This window comes from Symsagittifera roscoffensis, chromosome 2 (assembly GCF_963678635.1).
Source record: "Symsagittifera roscoffensis chromosome 2, txSymRosc1.1, whole genome shotgun sequence".
NCBI lineage: Eukaryota > Metazoa > Xenacoelomorpha > Acoela > Convolutidae > Symsagittifera > Symsagittifera roscoffensis.
In genome coordinates, this window is record NC_087063.1 from 35000178 (window position 1) to 35011384 (window position 11207).

Below are 11207 nucleotides of genomic sequence, written 5' to 3' on the forward strand. Positions count from 1 at the left end.
TTTAATTCGTCTTAGAAATCATTCCAAATTAGTTTGAAGAAGTTTTTTTGCCATAAATGATTTGTTAATATGAGCAAAATCTATCACTTTGTATTTTATATGGAGGGAGATTTTTCTCAAAAATCATTCCACTTCATTACATTTATTTTTTATGTCATTACTGCTCCATAGAACTTAAAAGGAAGTCGCAACATTCAGCGCTTTGCCCCAATGCGTTCCGTCTTGTTGTTCAGACTTTCGTAACGAAAGTAACGGAATATTTGTGCTCGGGTGGGTTTTTTTTCTTCAGATAAACTTCGACTTTCTTTAACAAACCATTTTTGACGGATTTTTTAAGTATCAGTTACAAGGTATTATTTTAGTGAGCCTAAAATTGAAATAAGTATTTCACCTGGGATAATTTTTCATAAAGTTATGATGGTTTAAAAAATGACCGTTTTAGCCATTTTGGGGCAATTAACGCGCAATATATTTCGCTCTATTAATGCGTATGCGGTGATTTAATTCGTCTTAGAAATTGTTCCAAATTGGTTTAAGGATGCTCTTTTTGCCATAAATTATTCGTTAATATGAGCAAAACCTATCACTTTGTATTTTATAAGGAGAGAGATTTTTCGCAAAAATCATTTTATTTGATTACATTTTTTTTTTCATGTTATTACTGCTGCATAGAACTTAAAGGTAGTCGGAACATTCAGGGCTCCGCCACAATACGTTCCGTCTTGTTGTTCCGACTTTCGTAATGAAAGCAACGGAATTTTTGTGCTCGGGTGGGTTTTTTTTCTTCAGACAAATTTCGGCTTTTTAACTAGCCATTTTGACGAATTTTTTTTGTTATTCAAAAACTATTGTTGTCTTGAGCTAAAACTTGAAAAGATATTTCAACTGTGATTTTTTTTTGTAAAGTTATGGGGGTTTAACGATTGGCACTTTGGCCGATTTGTGACAATTAATGCGCGATAGTTTTCGCGCTATTAACGCGTAAGCGGAGATTTAATCTTTTTTATAAATCGTTCAAATTGGTCAAGGAAGCTTATATGTCTTAATTGATTTGTAAAATGGAGCGAAATTTATCACTTTGTTTTTAATATGGCATGTGGGAAGGTGTTTTTACAAAAAATCTCATTTTAAAAAAAAAAAACTTAGTTTTTCTTACATTTTTTTAAATCTATTTCATACTTTGTAATCTGCAAAATATGTCACTGCGTTCTTCTCCAAAAATGGTAAAGGTATGAAGATAGAAAAAAAAATGGAAAAAAATGACTTTTCTCGTTTTGCTAAAACTGATCGAAAAAATCTGCGCTACCTGCACAGCAACCGGTTGTTCTTGTTGCTGCTAAAAAGTTTTATGATTGACTTGGAAGTTTTGAAAAGTAAGGTGTAGGTAAGCCAACTTTTTCATAATTTTCTGTTTAATTCAGTTGCAAGCCTCTGCAACCGATTTTAAATCGCTAAGCTCGATTCTTTGAAATAAAAACAAGTGGTCATCAAATTAATGTAGGATAAGAGCAATGATCTCTTGAAATGCCGAGCAAGTGCCACAGTTTTCAGAAAAAGTGCTGAACAAACCACTAGATTGCTAATGGACATTAGTACCCTTCAACATTTTGTTGGTAAGAGCTTTCAACCGGACTTTGAGTCTCTTTCTACGTGGAGCACCAAAGTTTCTAAAAAAAATTGAAAAAAGACTGGAGTTGAACCGTTGTTTTCCTTCAAAATTATTCACGAGGAAACGTTTTGCCGTTTTGCGAAGTAAAAAAATCAGCGATGTCATACAGCTCTAACATAAGCCCCTCATTTGCTAACTTGACATTGAGTGATGGCAACTGGACCGGGGGTGACAAGCCAGCTGTTTCCACGTGGGATGATGCCACTTGGATTCTCACCTCCACCTTTATCATTTTCACCATGCAGAGCGGGTTAGTCTTAAACGATGATGTTTTTGTATGATAAAATTATTGAAAGAAACTAAAGTTTTATGGATTATTAGTCTTTTGATATCTAATGAAAGTATAAGGAAAGCGGCTGTATTAGGTTATCAAGTAATACTTCTCCTTGTATTTTGAATTGCATTCTATAGAGTATCGGGGGGGGGGGGGATTTTTAAAGTGAAAGAAATACTCATCATTTGAAACTTCGCTCTAACCATCTAAAAAAAGTTACACGCAATTTTTCATTCAGTTTTGGTCTCCTTGAGTCTGGTTCAGTCAGTCGAAAGAATGAAGTGAACATCATGACTAAGAACGGAGTGGACGTTCTGCTAGGTGGACTGTCCTACTGGATGCTCGGCTACGGGATCAGCTTCGGAAGTACATCTCTCTATGGATTCATGGGCTTGGGGGACTTTTTCACCAACACGAATAACCCCGATACAATGGGGGATAAATATGCACACTTTTTCTTCGAAGCCAGCTTCGCTACGACCGCGACAACTCTCGTCTCGGGTGCGATTGCTGAGCGGGCTGACTTTTTGGGCTACGTGGTGTTCTCGTTTTTCAATACTTTCATCTACGTGTTTCCTGCCCACTGGATCTGGCACGAGGATGGCTTCCTCAACAAACACTTCGAGGCCATAGACTACGGGGGAAGTGGAGCTGTGCACTTGGTTGGGGGAATCACAGGCAGGTCATTCTAAATATCACTTATCTTCGTTATTGTCATTAACTGAAGGTACTTTATTTTACGCAGATTGTCAGTTTTTTCAAATGGTGAATTGAAAAATATAAACGTTAAACGTTACTTATAAATGGTAAACGTTACTTATAATTTGAAAATCAGAATATTTTTATATAAAAACACATAAACTTTCAGAGATTGTTAGGGCAACTTTCGAGTAATATATGGGTCTTCAAACTGTCATATCTTTGATCTGGTCAAAAAAAATTTATGATTCGACTTCTACTGAAAATTTTAATAAAAAATTGCATACTTCAGATATTATCTTTTATCGGCGATTGTTTCATTTTATCGCTGATTAGCCTTGACTGCCGCGTGGATGCTGGGTGTTAGGAAGAACAGATACAAGCACCCTGAGTTGTTCACCATGGACCACCCTGCCACTGCCATATTTGGTTTGTTCATGCTCTGGTTCGGTTGGATGGGCTTCAACTGTGGAAGCACTTACGGGGTAACGGGCGGCAAGTGGAAGCTGGCGGCCAAGAGTGCAGTCACCACCGTCAACGCATCAGTAGGCAGTGGCATCAGCTCTATTATTTTGAGGTATGATTTAACCGTCAGGCAACGAATGCTTTAAGCGAGGATTCGTAGCGCTTTCACAATTCGCACTAGCGTCAATTCGTAGCAAGCGGCAACCAGAATTAGCATTAGGGTTAATTGCTAATGGGGGGGGGGTAAATTTACGGTGCAATTAAGGTAAGATATTAAGCGGTGGTTTTGGAGAAAACAAATCCAGCGTGCAAATTTAAATTTAGCATCAGTTTTGATTTATAGTTAACACCAAACTGTTGCAATATCCTTTTCGGCCAACGAATCTGAACGAAACTAATGAACCTAAAATTGCTCAATTTTACGTTGGATTTCAGTTTAACACTGATTTATATCCGTAAAAACCGTGTTCAAAAATTCTATAACTTAAAATGCTAGAGGTTTTGACCGATTAAACTGCTCAAGGTCACCAATATTGCCAACAAATTTTCTGGCATTTCCTATAAACTCTAAAGTCAAATAAATCAACGCTATGGATAGGGGTAACAGAATGTTAGATGCATTTCAAACACCTTTGCTGCGATTCGTTCACTTCGTTTATTTCTCGCAAATCATTTCAGCTACTGATACTTATATGCTTTTGTCACAAGCCAGCGCGAGGAAAAAAAACTTGTGCACGAAAAAAAAACTTCAATCTTATCCGGCAAAACAATATAACAAAAAGTCCAGTTGGCGATTCTTGAATAGACTGCATAAAACTTCGCTATTTTTGTTCCGACTTTCGATACGAAAGTAACGGAATATTTGTGCTCGGGGTGGGTTTTTTTTCTTCAGACAAATTTCGACTTTTTAACTAGCCATTTTTGACGGAATTTTTTTATATCATTCAAAAGGTATTGTTGTCCTGAGCTTAAATTTGAAAAGAAATTTCACCTGTGATCATTTTTCGTAGAGTTATGAGGGTTTAAAGATTGCCATTTTGGCCATTTTGACCAATTTGGGACAATTATAATTAACGCGTAAGCGGAGATTTAATCCGTCTTATAAATCGTTCCAAATTGGTTGAACGAAGCTTATTTGCCATAATTGATTTGTTAAAAGGAACGAAATCTCTCATTTTGTACTTTATATGGCGTGTGGGGGATGATTTTCATAAAAAATTTCAAATTTTAGAAAAAAAAATTTCATTTTATTTTATTTCATTTAATTTTTTTTATGCTATTACTGCTGCTCCATAAACCTTGAAAGGCAGTCGGAACATTCAGGGCTTCGCCCTGATACGAGCAGTCTTGTTATTTTTTGCAAATGAAATAGTCCGCCGAGCATGATCACGAAACAGATCAATCTGGCACGCAGATGGGACCTTTAACGCAATTCCTGACTTTATCAAATTTTTACAATTCATGCTGTACTGAATGAGCAGATTGAGCCATCAGATTTCTTCCTTCAAAACTAGTTGAGGGCATAATACGGACCAATTTAACATCCTCTCCCTCAAATCCGTTTAGGGGGGAGGATCTTAACTTGGTTCTGAGTTCGATTTTTCAGCCAATCAGAATAGAGCATTTTACACGCAGAGCTTATCAAAATTAATTTATTGTTCCGACTTTCGATACGAAAGTAACGGAATATTTGTGCTCGGGGTGGGTTTTTTTTTCTTCAGACAAATTTCGACTTTTTAACTAGCCATTTTTGACAGAATTTTTTTTTATCATTCGAAAGGTATTGTTGTCCTGAGCTCAAATTTGAAAAGATCCTGTGATCATTTTTCGTAGAGTTATGGGGGTTTAAAGATTGCCATTTTGGCCAATTTGGGACAATTAACGCGCGATATATTTCGCGCTATTAACGCGTAAGCGGAGAGTTAATCCGTCTTAGAAATTGTTCCAAATTGGTTAAAAGAAGCTTAATCGCCATAATTGGTTTGTTACAAGGAGCAAAATCTATCCTTTTGTACTTTGTATGGCGTGTGGGGGGATGTAAAAATTTCAAATTTTGGAAAAAAAAATTTTTCATTTTGTTTTTTCTTACATTTAATTTTTTAATGTTATTACTGCTCCATAAACCTTAAAAGGCAGTCGGAACATTCAGGACTTCGCCCTGATACGAGCAGTCTTGTTTAATTTAAATTCAACGCTGTGGTGGAGGATCTTAACTTGGTCTACTTGGGGGGGGGGGGTTACTTGGGAATGTTAACTTGATCCCATAATACATACCGGCTTTTAGACAATTGGAGGAAATCAATCCAGGACGACTTGTTGCAATTGGAGAAAAATTCAGGAGATTGGATTGGTATCAGTTTATTGAGGATATAAAAATACATGCATGCTCTTAAAGTCATTTATCGCTGATGTACAGATTTACTGCGATAAATTTTATCAACAGGCGGCTATTTGTTTTGCTTGGGCGATAATTTTGTCAAAATTGGGCCGCCATTCAAATAATTTTTACTTACAGTTGTTTCTATCAATATAGGTTTTGAACAAAATAGGTAGAAAAAGCTGCACTTGGGCCTCTTTTGTAAGCTTATTAGAAACATTTTCAATTTTCTGGTGTGCGCTTCTCGGCAACAAGTAGAGTTTTCTGGCACTTCTTTTTCACTTTTTTCGTAGGCGACAATTGACTGTCATAAAAAAACTAGTTGTAAGGTTCTTTGGCTTCCGAAGGATTGAGTTCAAATAATGAGGCTGGCAATTTGTTGAAATCGTGACAAAAATGTTTATCTCTAAAAACAATGCTATCAAAGAATCTTATGAAATGAGGCGTCCTTGACAGGCTCGCTGACTTTTAACGTCCTTACAAGTGTAATAAGTCTACAAAAAAAATTTGGAAACAATTTTATAATTATAATTTATTTAGAAAAAAATATATATTTAAATTGATTGATTTTTGTGTTTCAGTTACGTGTTGAGAAATGGAAAGTGTGAAGTGCCCCTCGTAATCAATGGACTGCTGAGTGGCCTCGTGGGGGTCACTGCTCTCTGTCCCGTCATCACCCCAGGAGAGGCCATAGTGATAGGGTGTCTCAGCCCAATTGTGATGATACTGGCCCAGGAGGCCTTGCACGCGTACAAAGTAGACGACCCAGTGGATGCATTCGCTGTACATGGAGCAGGTATGTGTAATCAACTACAACTAACTTAAGATGCGGAAAAATCCATCTTCAAATCATCAGTTGTCCTTCAAGCGACCGGCTCAAAGAGCTGAATGCTTCGTATTTTTGTGTTTTTTGATTAAGAACAAAAAGCAGCAAGCTAAAAAGCGGTATTCTCTAAAATGCAACAGTTTCAAAATATATCCGTCGCATTCATTACACTTTTCACATGTTAGCTGCCCTTTTGTGTAAATACGACTGAGAGTGAACAGCTCCTGTGGTTTTGCGAGTATGTTTTTGCTGTGTTCTCCAGTTGGGTTCTGGAGCCTGATCTGTGTGGGTCTGTTTGCCCACGAGGACCCCACCCGGGAGGCACTGCTGAAGAGGAATGGACTGTTGAGAGGGGGCAACTATGAACTGCTGGCCGCACAGACACTGTACGGCGTCGTGTGCTGTGTATGGGCCGCATTCTCTACCTACGTCATCATGAAGGCAAGCAAACTTACAAAGGAAGACGAAAACAAAATACAATCATATTGAATCTTGCATCAAATTAAAGTTTAATTTAATTCCACAGGTTTTGTTTTTTTTTTCGCAAAAATATTCTGAGCTATTTAGAAAGGAAATATTTGTAGTCATACGGGCATACCAAAAGACTGTATTGCTTAAACCTTAGTACTTAGTTCAGGAGTTCGCAAAAATAATCGTATAATTCTTTGTTCCAAAAATTTCAAATAGACTTATCGGTTTTTTGAATTTGAAATCTGCATGTTCTTTCAGTGCATAGACCTGACAATCGGTGTACGTGCAGAGCCAATCATAGAGTTGTTCGGGCATGACTTATCCGAACATGGGATCGGAGGAACGCTCTACCGCAAGACTCGAGAGGTGTTCGACAACAACGGGAACTTCGTCGGAATAGCCCGGAAGGGGCTCTCCGAGAAACAGCAGTGGGCTCTGTTTCGAAAAGTGATTTTGTGTAAAATTAAGAACCAATATCCGCATTTTCCGGACCATGACCAGCGTCGCTTGTCAATCAGTGACATGCTCGAAACTATGAACATTGACAAGACCATGAAAGAGGCAAAAAGAAGAAATGTTCAAGAAATAGCTATGGCCATGCGGCCATATAAAGCGGAATAAAAAAGAAGAATCGATAGCTTATGAATGCCGGTTGAAATGAAAACAACTCAGTTATACACACACATGCTATCAATCTTACAGAAAAATAGAGCGTTCGATTTCTGGTGCTGATTATTTTCAAAAAAGTGAAGCTCAATGTCACAGCATGATTTATGCTGAACTTAGCCTTTTACATAGCTGCTGTTTCACCACACCGCACCAAAGCTTGCTTGAAAATTTTATTCCTGTTAATTTTTCTGCAATTTTTCCCATGGCAATTCTTTTTCGAAAACGATTTATAATCAATTGAAGTTTTGAAGTTTATGGTTCCGACTTTCAAAGAAAATAAATATTATATAAGTTTGGGTTAACCAATTTCAGCCATCAAAATAATGGTTAGCCAAAAAAATTTATACCCAAGAAACACAAGACTCCTTGTATCCTGGCAAAGCCCTGAATGTTCCGACTGCCTTTTAACGTTTATGGAGCAGTAATAATATAAAAAAATTAAAAATAATGAAATAAAATAAAAAAAGTATTTTTTTCTAAAATTTGAGATTTTTTGTAAAAATCATCCCCCCACACCTCATAATTTGACCGAAAAGCGGTGGCTTAGTTGCTGTCGTATTTTGATCGGGTGGTTTGACGCTCAAGTTATGTAGTCTCCAGAACCTTTGCATTTATGAAAGATTTTTATATCTAATTGATCCGACCATTTGAAAAGTGAGGAGGAACTTTGTATTCGGGCTCGATTTTTTTTTGCTTTCCATGCAAAATCAGGTACCCTAATTAATTACGGAATAGCCCGAATGATATATCATATTAAAACCCTTTTAATTATGGTTCGCAAAAATATCGCAGTGTCGAGAAAAACCGGTTTGAAATTTTGATTTTTGCTCTAAATTTGAACTAATATAGTGTGAGAGTGTAGGCTTACAATAGCTTGTTTAAGCTTTTGTCAAGCCGTTAAAAGTTAGTTCTACTCAAATAAAACTAGTTTTCGGAGTTTTTTTAGCGCCATTTTGTAAACAAAAACAAAAAACTTTTTCTCACAATTTTTTTTTAGTTTTTCTTGTCAATGTTCTCCAAAAATTGTTTTCCGAATGGCCTATGACTGGCAAATACGCCTGAGTTTTTTTTTGTTCAGATATTTCTATCACACCATGCGGAAAAAAAATGTTCTTGTATTTTTCTAAGGCTGTAGTCGCAACATTCTGTGCTACTTGCACAGTAACCGGCTACCTTGTTTTAGATTTTACTTCTAATGTTAGAAGTTTTTTTCATCTAGGAGTAGTGCTTGTTTTTGCGAAACGCATCGTTGCTACTGTGGAATCAATTTAAGTTTTTATTTATCAAACTTAGATTTAAAATTTGATATATGAAAGTGATGTTGAATAAAATGAATTCCTCCTGCAAAATTTCATGTGTTTTTTGAAGAAGCATTTCAAAAGTTCTGCAAAATGCTTGCAAGACAGCACAGAGAAAAAGTGAGAGTGGGAGGGAAAGAAGAGCGAGAGAGAGAGTGAGAGAGGGAGGTAAGAGAGAGAAAGAAGAGAGAGAGAGAGAGAGAGAGAGAGAGAGGGGGGGGGGGGAGAAGAGAAGAAAAAAAGAGAAGAGAAGATAGAAGAATACCGTCAAATGACTTAAGGTTGATTTTTGAACCTCATTTGATTTTTTGCAAAAGCTCAATTGATAGTTTCAAGTCAATTCACTATCAATTAATATTTGAATCAAATTAGTTTCCGGTTTTGAATCAAGCTAGACCATCTTCCTAAAAATATCAAATTAAGATCATCCACAGCAATATTTAATCAATTAAATTTTTTTAAAATAGTTAGTGCTGCGTGTTTTATTTTTATTCTCTTCCTTTTAAATGGGAGGACTTTTAGTTTGATTCCGTTTTTGCACCGAAGAAATTAGGGTGAACAAAATTAAGCTAACTTCGGTTTATATTGGCGTATTGACGCCTTTTAAAAAAAACTTTAAGGTCAAAGGGCAAAAGAAGTACCAAGCAGTCCCACTTGGCAAGCTACTGTTTTCGATTAAACGGTTGAAGCAAAATAGATTTAAAATTGATAATAGTGAATTCGCTTTTCCAACTATGATGACCGATTCAAGACTAATTTTATTCCTCGGCCTAGAAAATAAATATTCCTCTTTTTTCATTTATTTCACCTAGGGCATTTTGGAAATCAACCTCAATTCAATTTTAAACGGTCGTGGGCATAAAGAATTTGTGATTGAGCTTTATTTTGTTGTAAGCAGTATCAATGCAACCCAATTTTGATTCGCATAATACAAACTCTGATTATATTTTTGGTCTTTTGTACCTTGTAGAATAATGTGAAGCTGGTGTATATGTGATGAATCAATTCACTTTAGCCCTGGTGTTGTAATCCCTTTTTTGTCCTTAAGTTGTACAAAGCTACTAACTTTAGGAAGTATAGTTTTGCCATTAAATTCTGATAATCCTAAAACCACTGGAGTACTAAACAACACATATCTTTCTATTTTTATCAGTTGGTATATATTTTGTTTTATAGCCACGTGCCTAGGGTGCTTATTTAATTAACCCCGTCTCGAAATGACATGAGAAGGCTATGGAATCGTAAAAAGTGTTTTGAAAACCGGGTTGGCTCTGCAGCCCGATTTAATCAGTTACCACGCCACTTTTGCTCGATTGATAGCCAAGGGATCATGCGTACTTATTTCTCTGAAGCATTACTGGCTCTTAAAGTGTTCATTTTCTATTCACCAGGCCCGCTAATTTGTGTCTTAACACCTTTATAATTTTTCGCCCAGCCGGTCGACGTTGTTTTAATTTGTCGCCCGGGTCGCTCTTTTGTATGTCGGGTATCAATAATACTGCGGGCTCCATCAGTGGTTTATTTATTCACGCTTCGCCGCAAATAGTGTCCCGCGAGGTCGAAAGATAAAGCCTGAATAACTGTTCCTTGTACCCTAAAGAGCTCGAGCCATTACCGTTGAATAACACACCCGCTTGCCCTGTTTTACATGTGATCACTTATTTATACATTTGCGATTCAAAACACTCCAAAAAAGTTACTCTGGTTTTTAACTCCAGCTTACAAAAAAGTCGATAAGTTTATCAGAAGTGACGTCTAACATATAGTCCAATTTTGTCAAAAACAGTCCAAACAAAAAGACTGCTGCAACACCGTAAGGAAATTATAGCTCATAAATTAATGCATGCATGTTGGAACCCAAAAATATTCAGCTTATGTAAATTAAATTATCCACATCAACTTGAATAAACTTTATTAAAATCAGTGTCTTAATTAGGCCAACAAAATGTTAACTCCTCTTTGTGGCTTCATTGTCGAAAGTTCCTGTTTTTAAAAACTGCTTTTAAATAAAAAAATATTGCATTTTCTAATGCAAAAAGGCTTTTTTTTTGGCTGCAGTCAACAAAATAAATTTTTTTCAATTTCTCGGACAACATTTTTTGTGAATAAACAAGATGTTGATTTCGTTTCATTTTATTGAAAAACTGATTCTGTAGTAGTAGGTTTTGAGCAATTTTCAATCAAATGAACCAGAACAACCACTTTAAGGGAACATTTTTTGATTTAATCAAAACCTTCTGAAATAATCAAAACCTTGCCTCCAATTTTGCAAAAAAATAACGCAATACAGATAAACTTGCGAGCAAAGTTTACTTTCGTGTTTCACCTAATTTATCCAATCGAAAACAAAAACGTTTTAATTTTTCAATTTTTATTCTTTAGTGAGTTTCAAGGATAAAACTTTTTTCCCCCAAAGTTTTGTAGAAAAGGCAGTAACTTAATAAAACAAATTTATGAAT

At 36.2% G+C, this 11207-nt stretch overlaps 1 protein-coding gene across 1 annotated transcript; it reads left to right on the forward strand.

Annotated features, from left to right (window-relative positions):
- The first annotated feature begins 1660 nt into the window (after positions 1-1660).
- On the forward strand, positions 1661-7402 carry LOC134839818 (putative ammonium transporter 3). Its single transcript, XM_063855441.1, has 6 exons — positions 1661-1919; positions 2182-2621; positions 2979-3219; positions 6066-6280; positions 6573-6751; positions 7040-7402. The coding sequence occupies exons 1-6, from the start codon at positions 1768-1770 to the stop codon at positions 7400-7402; spliced, it is 1590 nt and encodes a 529-aa protein (XP_063711511.1). The 5' UTR covers positions 1661-1767.
- The last annotated feature ends 3805 nt before the right edge of the window (positions 7403-11207 follow it).

Bases quoted from the DNA above. Each gene is read 5' to 3' on its own strand.
- LOC134839818 (XM_063855441.1), top strand. From the start codon at position 1,768: ATGTCATACAGCTCTAACATAAGCCCCTCATTTGCTAACTTGACATTG. The intron at 3,220-6,065 runs GTATGATTTAAC...TTTGTGTTTCAG, and splicing joins ATCAGCTCTATTATTTTGAG to TTACGTGTTGAGAAATGGAA. The intron at 6,752-7,039 runs GCAAGCAAACTT...ATGTTCTTTCAG, and splicing joins CTACCTACGTCATCATGAAG to TGCATAGACCTGACAATCGG.